Genomic DNA, 20,457 nt, shown 5'->3' on the forward strand with positions numbered 1-20,457 from the left:
TAGTTGAGATGGCCTGCCTGAAGCTGCTGTTGCTGCTGCTAGTCTGATCCCAATTAACTACAAAGTAAACACACAAGACAGGAGAGAGCGGAACAACAAAGATAGAAAATGTAGGTTCTGTCTCTTATGTTGATTCTCACTTGCAGTTTCATTATTCAAGAAATACAAGCGTGGAGCACACAGTCTTATCATCCATTCCAAAACCTGGCAGACTTCTACCAGCATCAAGCTGCCGTGGGCATTGCTTTTAGCTGGCTCTTTGGTCACAGACTTACAGCAATGTTGCAAAATATACAGTCCTGGCCAGCTAAACCAGACTGTTGTTAAACAGAAGTCAAATAGGAAAGAAAAGAAATAAGGAGGGGTGGGGAGGTGCAGGTGGCATGTCATCTGGGCTCCTTTGTCTGGCCCAGGATGTTTCTCAGGATTAGGATAATGAGGGCCCAGCGATGTAACAGTGGATTCTGAGGTCCCAGGTGACGGTGGGAGTGGCATACAAGACGGTAAAGCTTGTTCCTTTCCTATTCTTCCACTGTTGGTAAGTGGTGGTTCTCAAACAGTTTGCAGGCAGTTGCATCCCTTAAAAAAAAAGTTTTTTCTTTTAAGGACCCAAAAAGGGAGTGGTGGGTGAAATATTTTGTTCACCTGTTCACCCACTTCTCTTGTTTACCAGGTATGATCTTAACACAGTCCTTGAGTGATATCCATAGGTCTTCCTGTTTGGATTAATTCAGTCCTTCTGTCTGCCTTTTGCACCTTTTCCCATCAACATGTATTGTTGTAGGTTATTGTGGGATTTTATGAATTTTCGCTCACTTCTTACAATTGAGCTCACAGTTAAATTAAATTTAAAGACCCATTATTACAACAGTTCTCCCTGTTATAGTATGGGCTCTTCTAGATGACATAAATCTAAAGTTGCTGTTTTAAGGCTCAGCTCTCAAAAATATTTTTGCTACTGCCTGCATTATCTGGGCTCTGCAGGCACAGACAAAATTTTAAATTGGCCTTCAGCATTTGCAAGAAACTATATTGGATATTCTGCACTGCCTATCACTTCCAAAATGGAGTGAGATGCCGATTCAACCCAGTACAAGTTCTGTTTGTCCATCCCCTGACATTAGTTGTGGAAAGCCATACGTACCAGACCTTTTCCATTTCCCCCTCCAATTCCAGTTGGGTGGGGGAGAGGAGAGAAAAAGGTCTTTGCCAAGTTTCTCAAAAATGAGTCCTTAAAGTTAAACTATGTCCATATTTAGGTACATTCTTCAGCTCCCAGGAAAGTCAATGGAAACTACTGAGTATATCAGTATTTTTGAAAATCAGGCCATTTATGGTGGTGCTTAAATATGGATTAAGGAGTCTAATTCTGTTTTTGAAAACCTTGCCCCTTGTGTTTATGTATCATGGTGACTGATGTCTGGAGTAGATGGCCAGGATAGAGCAGTGTAAAACCACAAAGGCCTGAAAATGGTTAATTAAAAATGTCTTTCAACTAAAGAATAGCATAACATTTTTTAAAGGTTTACATTTATTAAGTATATTTTTAAAAGGTTATTGTGCTGTTGCTACACAGAAGACAGTATGGTCTCCTTCCTCAGTCTATAGTTACACAAAGGAGAGTTCTTCAAGGGATTCCATTCTAGGTGTGCACGTGCCCACATGCACAGTCGTCAGAGATTTTTGCCTTAGCGATATCCATAGGGTCAGCTGTAGCGCCCCCTTGAGTGCCACGCTCATGCGTTGGTATATTAGGTGCTGCCAACCCAATGCCATCTTAGTTCCTTCTTACCGCCCATGACAATTGGTCGGAGTGCCTTGTCTTGCATCACAAGAGCATTAGTGATTCTTACAGTCCATTTTTCTGTCTGCTTTGTTGTTAGTTGATAGGCACTTAGCTAGACCTTTAAGTGTTAGAGTAATAGTTTAGGAGTTAAACTCCCAGCTGGGACTTCGCCTCGAAGCAGTGCATGCCCTGTTCCCCAGGCTTTAAGCCATTTTCATCGTGCAGCCCTCCGATGCCCATTAGTGACCCCCACAAAAGCTGTTTAAAGTGTTTGGGGGAGTCCCACAGAAAGGATAAGTGCAGGATCTTCAAAAACTTAAGCCCTCGAACTCAGAAGGAGCGGGTTATCCACTTGAGGGCCCTCCTCGTGGAGGCTGAGTTTTGTCTTACTCTGGAGCCCTTTCGATCTGACTCCACACCCGGCACCTCAGCATCGGCGCGTAGTACGCCACAGGCACCAGAATCCACCCAGGACTGTTCCCCCTTCCTGGTGCCTAAGAAACACTTAAAGTTGACAAGCCCACTGGCACCGCAGAAGAAGGGAACTTCGGGCAAAGGACCTGTGTCAGGCCACATGCCCACCCCAAAGCTGCTCGGGGGTACTGCTGCGGTCAGACCCCCTAGCCTAGCCAGGCACCCACCTCTAACTCCTGGGAGTCCAGTCCCTTAGTAGGGTCATCTGTGCCCAAAGCAGGCCTAGCGGCCAAAGAGCAAGTAGGCTGACCAGCACCACAGACGCCAAGCAAGGCGACGGACCCGGCCAAGGCCTCGGCATCTATGGGCAAGCCGGTTATGAGACTGCCCCCTAAAGCAGCGGAGCTTCTCGATCCGCAGGCGTCAGTCCCCATCACCGAGGTCTCGGACCCCGGCACCACAGCCTCAGTCCCATTTAGAAGACACAGGTACCTGACACCAAGGTCTCCCCCTGCATGGCATGGGACACCTGAGTCACGATGCCGATCCCCATACCCATGGGACTGTCGCCGGTACAGGATTGTTCCCAGTTGCAGCACTGGTCTCTGGCTCCCCAGTACCACTCTTTGGGCAGGAACTGGTCCTCGTCCTCTCCTTACCGGTTTGAGGGAGCAGGGCTCTTTTCAGAGCTGACCGATGCATAGCTCCACAGCCTTAAAGACTCCCGTGTCACCCTCTGTTCCTTGAGCCCACACACCCCTCAGCAGGCTAAAAAGCTGTTCCATCCCCTGCTGCCTCCATCGAGGTCCTGTGGTGTCCCCCGGTCCAGCTCCTAAAGGAAGAAGGACAGAGACAAAGGATTTAAACGGCATCACCGTTTGTCTTCCTGTTCCTCTGCTCAGCCTGGTTCTTCCAGAGGCCAAGGAAGCCAGAAGCAGACGTTTTGAGGATGCGCCGGAGTATGGCAGAATCTTCCCCCCATTGGCATGCTATTATAATATTATCCTCCATGGACGTTTCAAACCTTCTGGAGCATCTGGTGTTGGACCACGTCAAAGAGAAGATACTGTTTGAAATGGATTCTTGGTTTGATCCTTTTGTTCTTCAAGTGTAGCTGAGGACAGAAATTGAAGACAATGAGCTTATTTGAGTACGTCTGGAGACATACTATGACGTGCAAAATTTTTATTTCCTCTTTGAGTGCTTGCTCATGTTAATTCCATACTCTGGTATGTGTGTGTGTGCTGCGTGCACAGTTACCAGAGAGTTTTTTCCCTTCATGGGGAAGAGATGGCCCTAGCGCCCTCTGGAGCCCCACACATATGCAGCAGTATAAGAGGCGCCACTGGCCCTGCACCCTCTCAGTTCCTTATCACCCATGATGGTTGCTTCTTGCTCTTGCAAGGCTTCCTTTCTCTAGTGGTTTGGACTTCACAGTTTCTGTATATATTTATAGTTGGTTAGTTCAGTTAGAGTATAGATAGCTATCCCTATTTTGAGGGACGATGCCCCGAGGACTGGGCATGCCCCAGTTGCCAGATTTCAAGCCGTACTCCACCTGTGGCAAACCTATGCCAGTGAGCAACACGCATTCAGCTTATCTGAAGTGCTTTGGGGAAGCTCACATCAAGGACAAGTGCAAAATTTGCAGGCACAAAAAGATACATTCGCCTGAAGGCTTTGCAGATGGAGGCAGCCATAAGACCAGTTTCAGAGCCCTCCCACTCCGATTCGGTGATGAGTACTTCGGCCTCAGTACTCTTCCTGCCACTGTTCGCCATCCCCAGTGCCCAGGAAGAGGCACAAGAAGTAGCATGCAGAGAGAGGGCACTCTCCGGCACTGAAGAGGAACACAAGGGGAGGTGGGATGAGACCCATGCTGGCCCACTCATCCTCCACAGAGCTGTGGTTGGCTCTGGTGACCCTGCCAAGGGCTCCAAGCCCAATTAGGGACCCATATCTAACTCGTGGGAGTGGTGGTGTTCCCTCACGCCTCCGGGACCCCCCAGAGGCTTTCCAGGCCGCTAAGGACATACTGACCCTTTTGATACTGCCAACTCCCCAAATGCCTGTTCCTGCTGAGGTAGGGGACAAAGCAGCATGTAGAGCAGGGGTTCTCAAACTGGGGGTCGGGACCATCAGCTCTGCAGTACCAATCTCTGGCTTCTGAGGTAAGGGCCTGACCCAAAGCCCATGGAAAGGGATCTGGCGAGGTTATTACATGGGGGGTTGCGAGCTGTCAGCCTCCACCCCAAACCCTGCTTCAACTCCGGCATTTATAATGATGTTAAATATATTAAAAAGCTTTTTTAATTTATATGGGGGGGGGGTCGCACTCAGAGGCTTGCTATTTGAAAGGGTTCACCAGTACAAAAGTTTGAGAACTACTGATGTAGAGCAGTGAGCTCCTTGGCGGCGCTGGTGGTAATGGTGCCCTCCAGGGACAAGCCCTGCATGGCCCCACCGCATCAGTCTCCGGCCTGGCACCAGTCACTGACTCTCCATCACCAACTGGAGGCAGAACCTGATATGGCCCTACCATGGTCTCTGGACAGAGTCCTCGTCAGAGTCCGAAGTGGAATACATCGTTCCACAAAAGAAGTACTGACCACCAGTATACACAGTAGATTGGACTCTGGATTTTAGTTTTAGACCAGTGTTTCCCAAACTGTGTTCCGTGGAACACTGGTGTTCCGCATGATGTGAATAGGTGTTCCGTGAAAGACTCTTGCACTTGATTTTTGTACTACTTTATACGTGCTTTCCAGTTAGAAATTGTTTGTTCAAGTTATTTTAAATTTGTATTTTTGCTTTGTTTTATAAAATAAAATATATTTGAGCATAAATAACACAATTTTTTACTTGAAAACCAAACTACTACAAAATAATATAGGTGTTCCGTAATAGGCTAAAAAGTGTTCCGTGGCCAAAAAAGTTTGGGAAACGCTGTTTTAGATTCTTCAACAGTACAGCCAGTTTTCAATATGAATAGCCTGTCTTCAGTTGACCTTCCAGTGCTGACTGACACTTTAATTCCTTCAGGAATTTGGTGACTCAAATAACTATAATACATTAATTCATAGAAAATGTGAAATTACTCTATATAAAAATTCTATATTCATAAGGAACAAATTAGATACAAAATTAGATAATAAAAGCAAATCTGATAATAATAATATATTTCTTATTATTACCACCATAGTGTATAAGAGCTGTAGTCCTAGAACAGGACCCCATTGTGCTTGGTGCTGTGCAAATACAGAACAAAGACCATTTCTGCTCCAAAGAGCTTACAATCTAAGTAGTAGAGAAGATGGATACAATAAGTTGGGGAATACAAGGAAACAGTGAGACAATATTGGTTAGCATGACAGGCAGTGGTATCAACTCAACAGTGGCCTAAGCTTTGTCAGGTTTTTTTTGTAGGCTTCACAGCAAAGGAGAGTTTTTAAGGAGGGATTTGAAGGAGGCTAATTAAGTAGATTCATGGATGTTTATGGGAAGCTCTTCATAGTAACACTCATCCATCCGGTATCCAAAAACCCATCCTTTGCTATGCTATGTCCAACATAAATTATATTACCCTTTGGACAGGCACTTGCCATCTCTATTTGTAAATAAAGCATCATACATGAACTATGGTGCTGTAGGACCTAATAGATCTGTGGCATAATGGACCAAAAGTAAGGTTTACTGATCCTGGAATGCTCCAAGAAGTTTAAGAGAAACTTTCTGTGAAACTTTATGAAAGCCTACAGTTTTATGTTAAGGATGAGTTCATTTATTCTTTATCTTTAGGTGAACAGTGTTTGCTTAGAAGAAGTTACACATGAAGAAGCAGTGACTGCCTTAAAAAACACATCTGATTTTGTTTATCTGAAAGTTGCAAAACCCACCAGCATGTTCATGAATGATAGTTATGCCCCTCCAGACATCACAAACTGTAAGTTGAGCTTGTCTTTACTACTTAGCTCTTAATAAACATATCTGTCTTTAAAGTTTTGGTTAACACAAAATATTTAACATATTTTAAACATTTATTTCAAGTTTTAAAATTAAGAATTTTATTGATGGGAAAATCTGAGATTGGTATAAAAATGTTATCAGAAGAATTATAACAATTAAGCAAGAAGGCATCATGAGCTAGCATGTTGAGCATGGGTCTACAGTCAGGAACTCCTGAGTAATAATTCTTTGCCATTGGTTTGTTGTGCCTAGGGTAGGTGACTTAATATTTCTGCCTCAATATCAGATTTGTATAATGGGAATCCTGCTTCCCTCTGATGGATACTGTATTGTGAGGGTTATTTGATGTTTATAAAGCAGTGTGTGTGTGGTGTGGTGTTTGAAATGAGTAAAGGGATAGAATATTGTTTTGGGTGGAATTTAGTGACATTTTAACTTTTCATTTTGCTTGTTTTTCTTTTATCCAAATTTCACCTGCTCAGATTTCATAGAGGTCTGAACTTTGCATATATTTCCACTGTCTCTCTTTAATGGACAAATTAATGTACAAACATGTAAATAAGCAACTTTTTTTTTTCAAATTCATTGATGAATATCTGAAATTGAAATTCTCCAATTTTTTCAGAAGTTCATCTGAGTTCTAACATGATTATTATAATTCCCAAACAAAAAACAAAGCAAAACACGTTAAGCTGGAGTTAAGGTAGAGGGGGAACGTCTCAGTAGCTGAAGAGTAAAACATCTTACAAATTGTTGTGACTATCACAAAAAAAAAGATTCCAAACTCAGAAACTAGATTTTTCTTTTAAGCTTATCTTAACTCTGAACATGTGAACCTTCTCTCTCCTGCTTTTCCTCAATGGGGACACAACATCACTGCACACACAATTCCCCTTTGAGAAGAGTGTGAGCTAGAGAATAAACCGTACGTGACAGATGCTTGGTCATATTGCTTAATGCTCCATTGGAAAGTTCTCAAAATTTACAGCATTGAGTGTGATATAGGAATCTATGCAGAGTAGAAGTATGGAAATATACAGTTAAGGTACTTGTGACACTGTAAGAATATAAGAATGGCCCTACTGGGTAAGACCAAAGGTCCATCTAGCCCAGTATCCTGTCTTCCAACAGTGGCCAGTTCCAGGTGCACCAGAGGGAATGACTAGAACAGGTAATCATCAAGTGATCCATCCCCTGTCACTCATCCCCAGCTTCTGGCAAACAGAGGCTAGGTACACCATTCCTGGCCATCATGGCTAACAGCCATTGATGGACCTATCCTCCATGAATTTATCTAATTCTTTTTTTGAACCCTGTTATAATCTTGGCCTTCACAACATCCTCTGGCAAGAAGTTCAACAAGATAACTGTGTGCTGAGTGAAGAAATACTTCCTTATTTGTTTTAAATCTGCTGCCTATTAATTTCATTTGGTGACCCCTAGTTCTTGTGTTATGCGAAGTAGTAAACAACACTTCCTTATCTACTTTCTCTACACCAGTCATGATTTTATAGACCTCAATCATAGCTCCCCTTAGCCGTCTCTTTTCCAAGCTGAAAAGTCTCAGTTTTATTAATCTCTCCTCATACAGAAGCCGTTCCATACCCCTAATAATTTTTGTTGCCCTTTCCTGAACCTTTTCCAATTCCAATACATCTTTTTTGAGATGGGGTGACCACATCTGGACACAGTTTTTAAGATGTGGGCATACCATGGATTTATATAGAGGCAACATAATATTTTATGTCCCATTATCTATCCCTTTCTTAATGATTCCAAACATTCTGTTCACCTTTTTGACTGCTGCTGCACATTGAGTGGATGTTTTCAGAGAACTATCCACAATGACTCCAAGATCTCTTTCTTCAGTGGTAACAACTAATTTAGACCCCATCATTTTATATGTATAGTTGGGATTATGCTTTCCAATGTGCATTACTTTGCATTTATCAACATTAAATTTCATCTGCCATTTTGTTGCCCAGTCACCCAGTTTTGTGAGATCCTTTTGTAGTTCTTCACAGTCTACCTGGGTCTTAACTATCCAAAGTAATTTTGTATCATCTGCAAATTTTGCCACGTCACTCACTGTTTAACCCTTTTTCCAGATTATTTATGAATATTTTGAATAGGACTAGTCCCAGAACAGACCCCTGGAGGACACCACTATTTATCTCTCTCCATTCTGGAAACTGACCATTTATTCCTACCCCTTGTTTCCTATCTTTTAACCAGTTACCAATCCATGAGAGAACCTTCCTTCTTATCCCGTGGCAGCTTACTTTGCATAAGAGCCTTTGGTGAGGCTTGTCAAAGGCTTTCTGAAAATCTAAGTACACTGTATCCGCTGGATCCCCCTTGTCCACATGCTTGTTGACTTCCTCAAAGCATTCTAGTAGACTGGTGAGACATGATTTCCCTTTATTAAAACCATGTTGACTCTTCCTGAACAAATTATGTTCATCTATATGTCTGACAATATTGTTCTTTATTATAGTTTCAACCAGTTTACCTGGTACTGAAGTCAGGCTTACAGGCCTGTAATTGCTGGGATCACCTCTGGAGCTCTTTTTAAAAATTAACATCACATTAGCTATCCTCCAGTCATCTGGTACAGAAGCTGATTTAAATGATAGGTTACAGACTACAGTTCGTAGTTCTGCAATTTCAGATTTGAGTTCCGTCAGAATTCTTGGGTGAATACCATCTGATCCTGGTGACTTATTGCTGTTTAATTTATCAATTTGTTCCAAAACCTCATCTAATGATAACTCAGGCCTGGTTTACACTACGCGTTTAAACCAGTTTTAGGAGCATTAAACTGATTTAACGCCACACCCGTCCACACTAAGAGGCCCTTTATATCGGTATAAAGGGCTCTTTAAACCGGTTTCTGTACTCATCCCTAACGAGAGGAGTAGCGCTAATATCGGTATTACCATATCGGATTAGGGTTAGTGTGGCCGCAGATTGACAGTATTGGCCTCCGGGTGGTATCCCACAGTGCACCACTGACCGCTCTGGACAGCAATCTGAACTCGCATGCAGTGGCCAGGTAGACAGGAAAAGCCCCGCGAACTTTTGAATATTTCCTGTTTGCCCAGCGTGGAGCTCCGATCAGCACGTGTGGTGATGCAGTTAAAAATCAAAATAAAGAAAGAGCTCCCGCATGGACCATGCGGACGTGATCGCTGTAAGGGCAGGCAAATCTGTTCTATCAGCGCTCCGTTACAGAAGGCGAATTAAAAAACATTTTTAAAAAATCTCCAGACAGACGCCATAGCAGGGACTCAGCGCACTGCTGCGTGACAAGCGTAACGGAAAGCCAAGGAATCAAATGGACGCTCATGGACTGGAGGACTCAAGCTATCCCACAGTTCCTGCAGTCTCTCTGAAAAGCATTTGCATTCTTGGCTGAGCTCCAAATGCTTCTAGGGTCAAACACAGTGTCCGCGGTGGGTCAGGGCATAGCTCGGCAATTTACGCACCCCCCCTCCCCCCACCCCCAGAAGTGAAAGGGAAAACAATCCTCTCTTGACTCTTTTACATGTCACCCTATCTTTACTGAATGCTGCAGATAGACGTGATGCTGCAGCACTCAACACCAACATCCTTGCTCCCCCCTGCCATGGGTGGCTGATGGTGCAAAACGACTGGTACCCGTCCTCATCATCAGCCTATTGGCACATGGGGCAGTGCAAAAGTGCTGGTAACCATGCTGACTAGCATCCGTCAGGTCGATCAAGGGCGCCTGGCCCTAATTTTTCCTGGTAGATGGTACAGTATGGCTGATAACCATCGTCATCATAGAAACAGGGGGCTGAGCTCCGTCAGCCCCCACCCTTCATGTGTTAAAAAAAAGATTCAATTGCCCCTGGACTAGCAGAGGGATGCTGGGCTCCTCTCCTCCACACTCCTTACTGTCCTGTCTGGACTATCATAGCAGCTGGAGGCATCCTTCCACTCATTTCTCACTAACAAGTCAGTGTGTCTTATTCCTGCATTCTTTATTACTTCATCACACAAGTGGGGGGACAATGCTACGGTAGCCCAGGAAGGCTGGGGGAAGAACGGAATCAACAGGTGGGGTTGTTGCAGGAGCATCCCCTGTGAATAGCATACAGCTCATAATTTCTGCAGGATCTGACACAGAGCAGCTGTGCTCTCTGGTTCTATGATACAGTGGTTCTCTAGTACACTTGCCCATATTCTAGGTAGGACTGATTCTATTTTTAGATACCAAAAAGGAGGAATTGACTCAGGGAGTCATTCCCAATTTTGGCTTTTGCGCCCCTGGCTGATCTTAGCCAGGGGCACTTATGACAGCAGCAAATGGTGCAAAAGGACTGGTAACCATGATCATCTTATTACCAATTTATGGTATGGTAGATGGTACAGTATGGCTGGTAACCATCTCTGCTGTCATGCAAAAGCATGCTTCTGTGTAGCGCTGCTGAATCGCCTCTGTGAGAGGCATCTAGTACACATACGGTGACAGTCACAAAAGGCAAAACAGGCTCCATGATTGCCATGCTATGACATCTGCCAGGGCAATCCAGGGAAAAAAGGCGCGAAATGCTTGTCTGCCGTTGCTTTCCCAGAGGAAGGAGTGACTGACGACATTTACCCAGAGCCACCTGCGACAATGATTTTTGCCCCATCAGGCACTGGGATCTCAACCCGGAAATTCCAAGGGGCGGGGTAGGCTGCGGGAACTATGGGATAGCTACGGAATAGCTACCCACAGTGCAACGCTCCAGAAATCGACGCTAGCCTCGGACCGTGGACACACACCACCGATTTAATGTGTTTAGTGTGGCCGCGCGCACTCGATTTTATACAATCTGTTTTGCTAAACCGGTTTATGTAAATTCGGAATAATCCCGTAGTGTAGACGTACCCTCAATCTGGGACAGTTCCTCAGATCTTTCACCTAAAAAGAATGGCTCAGGTTTGGGAATCTCCCTCACATCCTCAGCCATGAAGATCAATACAAAAAATTAATTTAGTTTCTCCGCAATGACCTTATTGTCCTTTAGTGCTCCTTTAGCACCTCGGTCTTCCAGTGGCCCCACTGGTTGTTTAGCAGGCTTCCTGCTTCTGATGTACTTAACAAAAGAAAAATTGCTATTACTTTTGTAGTCTTTGGCTAGCTGTTTTTCAAATTCTTTTTTGGTCTTCCTAATTATATTTTTACACTTCATTTGCCAGAGTTTATGCGCCTTTCTGTTTTCCTCACTAGGATTTAACTTCCACTTTTTAAAGGATGCCTTTTTTGCTTCTCACTGTTGTGATGGGTTGAGTCAAGAAACCCCCTTGGGACTACCATCTGATGTGCTGAGACTACCTCTGAGCCCGTTTTCCCTGCCAGCTTCGGACTTCAGTACCCTGTCTTGTTGAGCCAGACACGCTAGCCTGCTGCAAACACAGACCCAGGTCTGAACCATGTCCCCCAAAAGCTGCAAACTTAACTGAAAACAGCTTAAGAAGTGCTCCTGTCTCCAGCACCCAGATACCCAGCTCCCAATGGGCTCCAAACCCCAAATAAATCCATTTTACTCTGTATAAAGCTTATACAGGATAAACTCATAAATTGTCCACCCTCTATAATACTGATAGACAGATATGCACAGCTGTTTGCCCCCTCCAGGTATTAATTACTTGCTCCGGGTTAATAAGGAAAAAGTGATTTTATTAAATATAAAAAGTAGGATTAAAGTGGTTCCAAGAAATAACAGACAGAACAAAGTAAATTACCGAGTAGAATAAAACAAAAACATGCAAGTCTAAGCCTAATACAGTAAGAAACTGATTACAGATGAAACCTCACCCTCAGAGATGTTCCAATAAGCTTTTGTCACAGACTAGACTCCTTTCTAGTCTGGGCCCAATCCTTTCCCCGGTACAGTCCTTGTTCCAGCTCAGGTGGTAGCTAGGGGATTTCTCATGACTGCAGCCTCCTTTGTTCTGTTCCACCCCCTTTTATAGCTTCGGCAACAAGGCGGGAATCTTTTGTCTCTCTGGGTCCCCACCCTTCCTTCTAATGGAAAAGCTCCAGGTTTAAGATTGTTTCCAGTACCAGTGACATGGACTATAAGGTGGACAGAAAGCTGGCTAGTTCGTCGGGCTCAATGGGTAGTGATCAATGGCTCCTTGTCTAGTTGGCAGCTACTATCAAGTGGAGTGCCCCAAGGGTTGGTCCTGGAGCCGGTTTTGTTCAATATCTTCATTAATGATCTGGAGGATGGCGTGGACTTCACTCTCAGCAAGTTTGCAAATGACACTAAACTGGGAGGAGTGGTAGATATGCTGGAGGGTAGGGATAGCATACAGAGGGGCCTAGACAAATTAGAGGATTGGGCCAAAAGAAATCTGATGAGGTTCAACAAGGACAAGTGAGGGGTCCCGCACTTAGGACGGAAGAATCCCATGCACTGCTACAGACTAGGGACCGAATGGCTGGGCAGCAGTTCTGCAGAAAAGGACCTAGGGGTTACAGCAGACAAGAAGCTGGATATGAGTCAACAGTGTGCCCTTGTTGCCAAGAAGGCTAATGGCATTTTGGGCTGTATAAGTAGGGGCGTTGCCAACAGATTGAGGGATGTGATCATTCCCCTCTATTTGACATTGATGAGGCCTCATCTGGAGTACTGTGTCCAGTTTTGGGCCCCACACTACAAGAGGGATGTGGAAAAAATGGAAAGAGTCCAGCAAAGGGCAACAAAAATGATTAGGGGGCTGGAGAACATGATTTATGAGGAGAGACTGAGGGAACTGGGATTGTTTAGTTTGCAGAAGAGAAGAATGAGGGGGGATTTGATAGCTGCTTTCAACTACCTGAAAGGGGGTTCCAAAGTGGATGGATCTAGACTGTTCTCAGTGGTGGCAGATGACAGAACAAGGAGTAATGATCTCAAGTTGCAGTGGGGGAGGTTTAGGTTGGATATTAGGAAAATAGGAGGGTGGTGAAGCACTGGAATGGGTTACCTAGGGAGATGGTGGAATCTCCTTCCTTAGAGGTTTTTAAGGTCAGGCTTGAGAAAGCCCTGGCTGGGATGATTTAGTTGAGGATTGGTCCTGCTTCGAGCAGGGGGTTGGACTAGATGACCTCCTGAGGTCCTTTCCAACCCTGATATTCTGTGATTCCTGCGAGACCCCAAGCCTTCATTCTTCCCAGCCTGACTCACAGGAGGGCTTGCAAGTAAACAGAGCCGTCTACAGTCAATTGTCCTGGTTAATGGGAGCCATCAGGATTCAAAACCACCATTAATGGCCCACACTTTGTAAAATTACATTAGGACCCCAGTTATATTTCGTATTTCTAGTTTCAGATACAAGAATGATAGTTCATACAAATAGGATGAACACACACAGTAGATTATAAGCTTTGTAATGATACCTTACAAGAGACATTTTGCACGAAGCATATTACAGTTACATTATATTCACACTTATTAGCATATTTTCATAAAATCATATGGAGTGCAATGTCACAACTGCTTCTTTTACTTTGTTGTTTAGCATGGTGACTCTTTTTTGGTTCTCTTCCTCTGTTTTTTAATTTGGGGGATACATTTAAGTTGAGCCTCTATTATGGTGTCTTTAAAAAGTTTCCACGCATCTTGCAGAGATTTCAATTTTCATCTGTCTTTCATGTTACTATAAAAATGAGGCATTGTTGAAGAGCGCTGAATTGGATTTGTTGCTTTACCAATTATTGTTTGAGTTAATTTTAGGAATTTACTCCATTTGTCATAAAACAGCCAATTGGTTCTAAGCAATTATCATTTAGAGATGCACATTTATATTAAGTTTTGGGAAATAGTTCTTCATTAAGGGCTTCATAAAATGTTGGTTTTGGTTGTGTTTTTTTTTAATTGCCCTTATGTCTCCTTTCCAGCTAAACACGTATCTTTTCTAAAAATGAAATTACTTTTGTCGCTGAATTAGAAAATAATCCTTCTAAAATTGCAAGATGGAAAGATACAATTTTTTTAGGTTTAATATGTGATGCATTAATTTTTGAGTAATATTTAAGAAGAACCTTAAGCAGTTTTTCACACAAAACTTACTAAATATTGCAGTCTTTTTTCCCTCCAAAGTGATGCTAAATGCAAATATAATGAACAGTAGAAAAGAAAACACTTGTTGTTAGACATTCAATTTCAGTGTAGTATTTCTGTAACTTGTAGTTTGCAGGCTTTTTTTAAAAGTTAATATCTTGACCTGTAGGATTGTTGTCTTTAATTTTTAAGAATAATAAATTAACAAACATGTATTTTATTAATGTATCTGTGGTGTGGTTTTCATAAGAAATATTGTAAGCTTTAAAATATTCTCATATCAATATATATTCCATGTGAATACAGTTCTGTACCAGTCTGCAAAATTAGGTATTTTACTTGTGTTAGGGTTGGACAGAAAGGCAATTGGCCTTTTTGTTGTTCTGTGTCTTATAAAATATAGTACATTTGAGTGCCAGACAAGTCTAGAATCGTTTTCCATTCTTTACTGTAACACGTCCTTATTTGTGTGTACAAACATGTATTTATACATCTATATATAGTGATTTTTCATTTTCTGTCCCTGACTCATAAGCAACTTTTAGCTGTTCCCTTATTTGTTGTGATCAACAAATGAGTTTTATTGATCTGTAACAGTAGTCACTGCTGCTGTTAGGCAAAACAGACTGCAACAGAGTATATTGATTATTCAAGCCTGTCATCCACTTTCAGCAGCTGCCATTAATACCAATATAATGATATGATGAGAGATGTGCTAAGAGACTAGGGAATAGAATATCTATAAGACTGGTGAGGTCTTTAAAGGGATAGTATATGCAGTGAAAGGGGAGAATGATTTTTGGGATGGGGTTACAGTAGGAAATAATCGAGACTTTCACCTAGAACAGAAAGTCACTTAAACTTTTGGTGAAATACGTTACTGATTACAGATTTAATCTACATTATAAATAATTTACATATATTCTACTTTGTGAGCCAGAAATGGTCTAGTGGATTGAGCAAAGGACTGGGTACCAGGAACTTTCAAATTCCAATCCTAGTTGTGTTTCTTATTTGCTGTGTGGGTTTGGCCTAAATGCTTAATATCTGAGTCTTGTTTCCCCAATCTGAAAATGAGAATACTACATATTGTCCTTTAAGTGATAGTCCATATGTGTATTCCTCTGGTTGTGCATGCTCTTCATGCACTGGAGACCAGAAAGTTCTTGCTGTCAGTCTGTTGGTCCATGCCTTAGCCCTTCTTCTGCTTGTATAAGGAACAGTGTGGACTGATTTCCCCTTCAGTTCCTTTCTGCTGACCATGGCCAGAAATGGAACCTCTTCTGTCTCCACAGAGCTTGCTAGCTGCTTCTGCATCAAACTGTAAATATTTTAAATATTTTCTAGATAATACACAGTTTTAGATTTTACAGTTTAGTCTAATTTTTTGTGGTTAGAGTTTTGGTGGTCTTCCACTACCCTAACACCCACCCCCCAATCCGCTGTATGGGTTGACTAGCATACCCAAGATCCCAGGGTTTACAAACTGCATTTCCTGTCCCTGGGTCTTTACAATCATCAGGCAATATCTCAGTCAAGCCCATGAGTATAGTCTTCAGAGATTCCTAATGGATCATGCTATGACCCCACAGTCTGACCCTGGCCTAAAATACACCCCCATACATTGTGCAGAGCCATCAAAAAGTGCTCCTCTGAGCACAGTGACATCTGGTTTGGGGCTGATAAGAGTAGTGCTAAGCACTACTCCAAACGGGCCTAAGGAAGCGATGAAACACTTTCACAAGAAAAAGATCTCTCCTCCAACATCCTCCGAGTCAGGTGAGAATCCGTGCCCTGGGATGGGAGTGCCAGGAGCTCACAAAGATCATGGTACCAGTCTCCCAGCCTGAAAAGCAAGACTGCCCTGACACCAGTGTTCATCTCAGATGCAGGACTGTCCCCAATTTCAGCAAGAGAGAAACAATGGATGACTCCTATGCTAACAGTGCTGTTGTGCCATGATAAGGAGTTGTCAGTACCGGTGACCATGGCAAGATCAACTCTGTGAGTGCCACAAAAAAAAAGTAGTCCTTTCCACTCCCTCGCAGCGGAGGATAGATACACCATTCCTGAGAATATTGACATCCTCTTGGACCCAGAATCCCCAATCCTGTCATCCCACACCATCGGTCCAGAGGGTTCCTGGAAGGGAAAGTCATTCACTAGTACCTCTGCCAGCCAGGGCATAACAAGGCCCCCTACTGATGGACCTGCCCATGGAATTGGAAGCTGCCTCCTCTTCTGAAAGTCGGGTATTAGTGGGAGAACATCATCACTCCTGTAGAGACAAGGGGTCAGTCCAGATAAAGGATCCAGAGTTTCTTGAGCACCATCCTTATGTCATAGGAGAGATTATGCCCCTTGGGACCATGGGCACCCTACTCCATGGGGACCGCCTGTAGCCTGATTTGGGGAGGGTTAGTAGGGACAGTGGAATTTATCCACTTAATTTAGTTTTATTTAATAATTAATTTTCTAATTAATTAATAATGTTAATAATAATTGATAGATATTAATGATATGGGTATGGCTCGCCAATATGGGTGATCAGAAGATAAAGTTCGTCTTGAATCAGGCTTCACAGAATTTAATACAAGGAGATTGGGATATATCTGACAGGAAACTACACTGAGACAGAATTAGTCAAACAAGACCTTTTATTTAAAATCAATGAAACAAGAAGTAAATGCAAAAATGTTAAAAGCAGTTTGAGATTACAAAGTTACAAAATATCACAGTTCTTTAAGAGATATAAATCTATGATAATTCACTCTGAACGTAGGTGTTATTTTAAAAGGAAATAATAAAAAGACTGAGTATAAGTCTATAAAATTAGATGCTTTAAAGGCAAAGCAGAACTTAGAACTTTATACTTACAGCTGTGAAAAGAAATACCATCAGTAGTTGACAGCCTTCAAAAGGGGAGACGGGGTGAGACGATGGAAGATAGCTGGATGTATCGCCTACCTAATGGAGGATTGTCAACCTTTTTATAGGGAGAAATCCTTCCTCCTATGCCCAAATTTGTCTTTCCCCCATGGAAAGGTGAGGGTACCTGTTTTTATAGGTTGACCTTTTATGTGCATATGGATGACAACTATCTACGTATCTTGTGGTATACGTGTTAGATTTGTGGGCAAAAATACCCCACTCTTCACCCTATTTAGGTGAAAGGTTAGCAGACATTCAAAAAGTCCCTAGACAATTTGCGTAGGTTTGTATCCTATTATTACTTTTCTGAGTAAGGGTCTTAAAGGTTGCTTTCAGCGTCACAGAGGAAATAGGCCAGGATGTCTGGCCTAGAAGCTTCTAGGTATCTTGCATTACAACTATTGCAAATTTCTATTAATCTATGCAGCCTACACATTTTTATCAAAAAGACATTTTATACAGACCAACAGATTAATCCTCAGGGCTACACACCTCAATTTCCATTTGACCCCTTGCAGCTGGCCTTATTGGGGCCTGTGGGACTCATGCATGCAGTATTCCAAATCTGTAAGTCTGATTGGAAATCAAAACAGCCCCCTCTTCACAGAGAGGATCCTGAACCAATGAGCCAGTGGAGGAAGACAGAGAACCAGATTCGAGAGAACCACCAGCTCTCACAGGGTTATTATTGTCATCCCCAGATGAGGTGGTTGCACTGTGCTCCCCTTCATCACCTGATGACTACAGGCAATTTCAATACCTGCTAACGAGGAGCACAGACACACTTCACATCCCTCTGAGGGAAGTGAGGGACACTCCTCAAATTGTTGGAGATTCTCCAGTGTGCGGGGCCCAGAAAAATGACACTGACAATTAATGAGGCCATCTTAAAACGAGCAGCCGTGGTCTGGCAAACCCCAGCCACATATGCCCCATGCCAAAAAGAACGGAGAAGAAATATTTATGCCAGCTAAAGGAGCAGAATTTTTATTTACACACCCTGCTCTGAATTCATTAGTAATTCAAGTAGTCGCTGAAAGAGGCAGACAACATCATAATTACCTGTCCAGTACAAGGGCTGGTCAGGGACGTGGACTTTTGCTGTCTATGACAATTATTCTGTCCCCATGATACTGGGCAACCACTTGGCCCATCACGTTGAGCCGCCAGAAACAGAGGGAGTGGTTACACGCAGCCAAGCCAGACGAGCTGCTGCACCCATACCTGTTCCTGAGCCATCCACCAAGACCCCGTCTGTGTTACCAGAGACCCAGACAGAGGTGGTGGAACCGGATCCCATGCCAACACCTACAGCAGCCATACTACATCCAGTCCCAGAACCGGAACTGGAAGAGCAACCAGCGCCAGCACCGGCGCCAGCGATTACAACTCCACCGCCAGAGGGCGACAACGGGCCTGAACTGGAAAAACCAGCACACAAGCCTACCCAAGAGGCTCAGCCGGAGCCTGAAATGACACCTTGTGCACCAGCGGGGAGCGGTTCACAGTCAACAGAAACAATCTCATCACCTACATCACTTCCAGAGGAACTGGTGTCTCCCGCCTCAAGGGAACAGTTCCAGACAGAGCAGGAAGCCGATGACAGCCTCAAGAAGGCATGGGCGGCGGCACGCAGCAACCCACCGCCTCTCAGCTCCACTAACCGATCCCGGTTCGTTGTGGACCAAGGACTTTTATACAAGGAAAGTCTTTATGGTGGACACCAAGAGGGCTGGCATCCTCAAAAAAGGTTGCTAGTTCCGACAAAGTACCGGGAAAAGCTCTTAAGCTTAGCCCATGATCATCCCAGTGGCCATGCTGGGGTGAACCGCTGCCACCATGTCATGGGATCTCACCCCCACTTTGAGCTTTTGGGTTCAAAGATGGGGACCCGCATGTATTCTTCCCCCACCCTAACCCTTAGGGTAGGTCTCCTTTGCGCTGCCACCAGTCAGGTTAAAGTGTCTGACACACTGCCTGTCCCCCAAGCTTCCCCTGGGGAACCCAGATTCAAACCCCTTGAATCTCTACACACAGGGAAGCAGCCCACTTCCCCCCTCCCTCTCCTCCTTCCAGAGATTTTCCCGGGGAAGCACAGACCAAATCACAGAGGGGGAAAGATTTCTTTCCTTCCCTCTCCCTTCCCTGCTTTCTCTGCTTGGAGACAACCCTTGTCTCCACAGAGTGGCGCCTAGCTTCCTTCCCCTGAATCCACAGGTAAGGAACTTAACCAAGTCCTGAACTTAAAAGAGTTTATTAAAAGAATAAAAAAAAAAAGAAGAGAAAAAATACACAATCTCTATGAATCCAAGATAGACATTCATAGGGTCTAATCTTATTAATCCCTGGAGAAATTTCTCCCTTTTCCTCAGTACAACAATACAGGCAAAATTACGAATAATCAATACAAACACACAGAATTGCAGACACAGGATTCTTATATGCAATTACCCAGTTCTTCTAATACTCACTAGCTTGAATAGAAGAAATTAGTTCAGGGAAATGAGCAGACTTGATTAAGCGTCTGGTCTGGTGTAGGTCCAGACGGCTAAGAACTCAGAACAAAGAACACAGAGACCCAAGTTCCCGCTCTCTGGGATTTTCAAATTCTCTTCCCTGATTGGTCCTTTGGTCAGGTGTTTCACCAGGTTTGTGTTAACCCTTTACAGGTAGACCTTAACCCTTAACTAACTACTTATGACAACATCCCTCTGAGGGAAGTGAGGGACACTCCTCAAACTGTTGGAGATTCTCCAGTGTGCGGGGCCCAGAAAAATGACACTGACAATTAATGAGGCCATCTTAAAACGAGCAGCCGTGGTCTGGCAAACCCCAGCCACATATGCCCCATGCCAAAAAGAACGGAGAAGAAATATTTATGCCAGCTAAAGGAGCAGAATTTTTATTTACACACCCTGCTCTGAATTCATTAGTAATTCAAGTAGTCGCTGAAAGAGGCAGACAACATCATACTATATCCATCCATTTTGAAAAAGAAGTTAAACACTTAAACCTCTATGGGATAAAAGTTTGTGTACAGTACTTCGACCAGCTTACAGTTCTCATAGCAATGTATCATCAGGAAGTAATGTAAAAGTATGCTTTTATTAATTATACTAAGTTTGCTGAATTCACTGACAAAGACCCACGGAGGATAAGCTATAGTTCAGTGCATTCATCAAGGAGGGCAAATTGCTTACCAGATGGTCCCTGCAGGCCTCAGTTGATGCAGCAGATTATGAGTACGCCTACACTGCACAAAACAACAACAAAAATCCACAACAGTGATTCTCAGAG

The 20,457-nt window shown here is 43.5% G+C and overlaps 1 protein-coding gene across 15 annotated transcripts in view; it reads left to right on the plus strand.

Moving 5' to 3' along the window:
- Positions 1-20,457, plus strand: part of DLG1 (discs large MAGUK scaffold protein 1) — a 740,792-nt gene that overhangs the window by 216,550 nt on the left and 503,785 nt on the right. For 7 of the 15 annotated variants that reach the window (XM_045030006.1, XM_045030008.1, XM_045030017.1 and 4 more), the window contains exon 9: positions 5,999-6,143. The exons of the other annotated variants lie outside the window; for them this stretch is intronic. In XM_045030006.1, coding sequence (XP_044885941.1) covers positions 5,999-6,143 — 145 coding nt within the window. The remainder of the gene's footprint in view (positions 1-5,998; positions 6,144-20,457) is intronic. 15 annotated transcript variants of the gene reach the window in all.

This window comes from Mauremys mutica, chromosome 9 (genome assembly GCF_020497125.1).
Source record: "Mauremys mutica isolate MM-2020 ecotype Southern chromosome 9, ASM2049712v1, whole genome shotgun sequence".
NCBI lineage: Eukaryota > Metazoa > Chordata > Testudines > Geoemydidae > Mauremys > Mauremys mutica.